Source organism: Zootoca vivipara, chromosome 6, assembly GCF_965207765.1.
Source record: "Zootoca vivipara chromosome 6, rZooViv2.hap1.1, whole genome shotgun sequence".
In the NCBI taxonomy this organism is placed as follows: domain Eukaryota; kingdom Metazoa; phylum Chordata; class Lepidosauria; order Squamata; family Lacertidae; genus Zootoca; species Zootoca vivipara.
The window spans coordinates 75,387,978-75,391,884 of NC_142589.1; the positions used below are offsets into that span (position 1 = coordinate 75,387,978).

A 3,907-nucleotide genomic window follows, 5' to 3' on the forward strand; every position below is an offset into this window, starting at 1 on the left:
AGTACCTCGGGTTAAGAACTTGGTCCCAGGATGAACTTTGTCCCTCTTGCTTCTCATCAATCACAAGTCTCGGCTGAAGAGGGAAAATGCTGGAAAAACAAAGAGAGAATGGTGCCGCTATTAGTGTTTAAAGGTTGGAGCAACAACGCATGTAAATGTTGGCTCACTTCCACTGGGAAATAATAGTATGCCAGCATCTCAGCATGTGATTTATGGTGAAATCCTAGCACTAGTAATCACAAATGTAAATTGAAAAAGCAGAAGCAGGTGCCAAGTACAACCTGTGGAGTTGTATTTGAGCAAATAGTTCAGGGATTGGCTTGGCTAGTAAGGGCAAAGGAGGAAGTTAATGAAAGAACATTATTTGGATGATTTCCAACCCTTGCGGGGAAACCCAGTGCTGAAAAGTCAGTGGCCAAGTCCCTGTCTCTCTGATTGGAGACTTGCTCGGAGTCAGCAGTGGTGCTGGAACCAGGTGCTAGGCAAGGAGCAGATAAAGACCCTGGAGCACCAGCTGTGAAGGGACAGAGAGCCAAACCGATCCTCCATGAAGTGCACCCACAAGATGGACAGGCCATGCAGAACCCATAGCTGGAAGGTCTCCTGGCAGATGCTGCTCTTAGCAGGTGAGAGGGCAACACCCTATAATGGGGAGGACTTACTTGGGGGGAGTTGAGGATGCAGGAGGAATTTGGTTTCTCCCACTAATGCAGATGTCGAAACCTAACTCTGCACCCGATTTCTCCAAATGCTGTTGTGGTGCAGTTCACAAGAATTTGAATTAGAGGAAGGTGTTGTTTTGAGTGAAAATAATGTTTTAAACATGTATTTATATGCAAAAGACCTGCTAGGGACCACCCTGTTGTACACCCTCGGTTTCCTGCCTACTAGGATGCAGAATCCGGACCCCATTTCCAAAGGGGTTGCTGGTAAGAGCGCTGGAAGAAAGCAGGTGGAGTTACATGCAGCTGAGCTTGAGGGTAGGGTGCGGATGCAGGAGGAATTTGGTCTTTTAATTCTCATAGAGATCTGCATCTCTCAGACTAATGCAGAGGTCTAAACCTCACTCTCTGCCAGATTTTATGCTCCTCCAAATGTTGTTGTGATGTCCTTGTCAGGAAATCAAACTAGACTATTGTGTTCATTTGCAAGAAAATGCATTTTAAATACAGTATGTACTTAAACTTGGATTGAAATGCAAAATTGGCAAGTCCCACTAAGGGCCGCACTGCTTCACCCTCTGTTTCCTACCTACTTGGACACAGAATCAGAGTTCTGAAAGACTGCAGGTGGAGTTACATACAGACCCTCCAGGTATCCCTATTTTCCAGGGACAGTCCCGGATTTACAGAAGCCAGTTTCTGATTTGATCCTGGAATGCCCTGCTTTTCCCTAGGATGTCCCTATATTCATTGGAGAAATGTTGGAGGGTATGGTTACATACAGCTGAGTTGGGCGGGGGATGACCTTGACAATGCCTCAGAGCCTTCTAGAAAAGCAGCTCTGGAGGAAGGTAGAGAGGTAGTACTAAAGGGGTAGGCTGGAGCCCTGGGGGAGATTTTTTTAAAATTGGTAGAAGGATTCTTAGTGCCCAGTGAGCACTTTGTGTGAAGAAAGGAATCATTTATTAAAATGAATGTTATTTTTGTTTCAATCAATGCTGGTGATCGGCAAAACAGATTGTTTCAATAAATGGCAAAAAGATATTTTGAAATATATCTGGCAAGGGAAAAAACCAAGAATAACATACAAAATATTGATAGATGAGAAAGAGAGAAAAAGGTTTTTTCCTGTCGGATATGAGATTATATTTTGAAGCTTCCTGTCTGTGCTGGTTGAAGGAATGGTTGTTACTGAAGAATCTGCATATTAAAGACTTGGAATGTCATGATAATATATTAGGCTGGCATGTGTATTTGTGGTATGGTGAGAGTACATAAAGGGTTTATAAATCAGGTTAATATGTTTATTTGTTATAAATGAAAAATTAAGAAAAGAAAAGAATCATCCTGCCTCCCTGAAGGAGGTAAACACAGACTGGTTCCCAAACCTCCTTCACTGGACTCCTTTATGTTAATGTTTGCTTACTTGGAGACATGGGAAGGTCCTGGAAGGGGAAGTGCAATAATGCTTCCCCTTTCTTCATGCCTGCCCCAGAAGAAGGCTGAGGCTCAGCTGCCAGGAAAGGAACTGCCTTGCTTGCTCAATAAAGTAAGAGCTGCACTTAGTGTTTGCAGGACAGCTCCTGAGGGGAATCACTGATACAAACTGGGATATTTAGAGTGTGCTTTTTCTTCTTCTTCTTTACCAGAACATGTCTTTTCTTTTCTTCTCCATACTGCAGCCTCCATCCTGAGTTCCAGCTTCCTGTTGACTCGAGGCCAGGAGAGAATTGGAAAAAGTATCAGAGTTGTTCCAGAAGTGCTGAAAGAAGGAGTTCGTGTCACCTTGACATCAGAAGGTTTAGATCTGAAGAAGCTTCGTAGCTGCAAATGGTACCGAGGGGCAACTGAAGAAAGAAACATTATTATTACCTTTTTCCTAGGTCCAGTTTATGGTCAGAACCCTGGACCTGCCTTCACTAACAGGGAAACTGTGAACCCAGATTGCTCCCTTCGCATCACAGATTTAAAGCTAAGTGACTCTGGAACCTATTCATTTAAATCAGAAGGTATTGGGGTTATCAACACAGGGACTACAAACATCACCGTTTCAGGTATGATTAACTTGCTCTCCAGCCATTCTTACTTCTTATGCACCCAAATCTATCTCCTCTGCTGAGCTCTGAGGGGGAGAGTTCTGTGCTTTCCCTCGAGGGGGGGGGCGTCCGTGCGGCTCGTGAATTTGTCCTAAACACAATTCCTCTTCCCCAAGACTGAGGCCCTACAAAATTATTCATTTTTCCATCAGAAAACTAAACCAGAATACGCTAGTCTTGCTACTGCCTTTTTATAGCTGTTCAATTGGGAAATGTTTCAGGGTTTTTTGGGGGGGGGCGGCGAGTTATATTCATTTAAAAGCATTTTTAAACAAATTAATATGCACTAGCACATGTTAATGGCTCAAAGTGGCTTTCTTTGATGGCCTCTCTTAAAGAGACCATAACCAGATTCAGCAACCAAGAGGACCCACAAAAGATGACTGTCTTTCTGTTTCATCTGCAGAAATCCTCTCCAGCCCATTCCTGCAGCTGACAGAATCCCAGAGAACACAGCTGTCACCTTACGATGATGATGATGAAGATGATGATGATGATGGAATAGGACATCCCTAGTTTCAACAGGGATGCGGGTGGTGCTGTGGGTTAAACCACTGCGCCGCTTAGTTTATCTGGCAGGGGGGGGGAACCTAGAATCAAGTTTAAAATGTTAACGGATGTGAAAGAAAGAGGTGGTTTCTTCCTGCCAGATCTAAAGATATATTTTGACACTGCAGCTTTTTGTTGGATGAAAGAATGGTTTATGTTGGAAAATGCTGATTTATTAGATTTGGGAGGGTTTGATAATGTGCTTGGGTGGCATGCATATTTATGGTATGACAAAATAAAGGCCCACAGATTTAAAAATCATATAATAAGACAATAATTGTATAATGTTTGGATCAGATATAAAGATTTGTTAGAAAGGAAAACACCCAGGTTGATATCACCTTTGGAGGCTAAGGCCCATAAAAGATTGAATATGGAAACCCAATGGTTGAAATATAGTGATTTGCTGATACAAGTTGATGATAAATTTAAATTAAATTTAAATTAAAGTCATCAGCTTAAAAGATACGTTAGATGATTGGTTACAGTATCATCAGATTAATGAAATGTTTAGGGTGGATAAGAAAAATACAGGTTTTCAAACAGATAAATCCAAACTGGAAATGGCATTGTTGGAGAGAAGTACAAAAAAATCTTTCT

At 42.2% G+C, this 3,907-nt stretch overlaps 1 protein-coding gene across 1 annotated transcript; it reads left to right on the forward strand.

The window, feature by feature from the left end:
- Nucleotides 1–449: 449 nt before the first annotated feature.
- LOC118087398 (cell adhesion molecule CEACAM8-like) lies at nucleotides 450–3,568 on the forward strand. Its single transcript, XM_035119999.3, has 3 exons — nucleotides 450–626; nucleotides 2,345–2,716; nucleotides 3,165–3,568. The coding sequence occupies exons 1-3, from the start codon at nucleotides 548–550 to the stop codon at nucleotides 3,272–3,274; spliced, it is 561 nt and encodes a 186-aa protein (XP_034975890.3). The 5' UTR covers nucleotides 450–547; the 3' UTR covers nucleotides 3,275–3,568.
- Nucleotides 3,569–3,907: the final 339 nt, after the last annotated feature.

What these genes read in the sequence shown, in the direction of transcription:
- LOC118087398 (XM_035119999.3), top strand. Translation starts at nt 548, where the DNA reads ATGAAGTGCACCCACAAGATGGACAGGCCATGCAGAACCCATAGCTGG. An exon ending in GCAGATGCTGCTCTTAGCAG is followed by an intron (nt 627 to 2,344) that starts GTGAGAGGGCAA and finishes TCCATACTGCAG; the next exon opens with CCTCCATCCTGAGTTCCAGC. An exon ending in TACAAACATCACCGTTTCAG is followed by an intron (nt 2,717 to 3,164) that starts GTATGATTAACT and finishes TTTCATCTGCAG; the next exon opens with AAATCCTCTCCAGCCCATTC.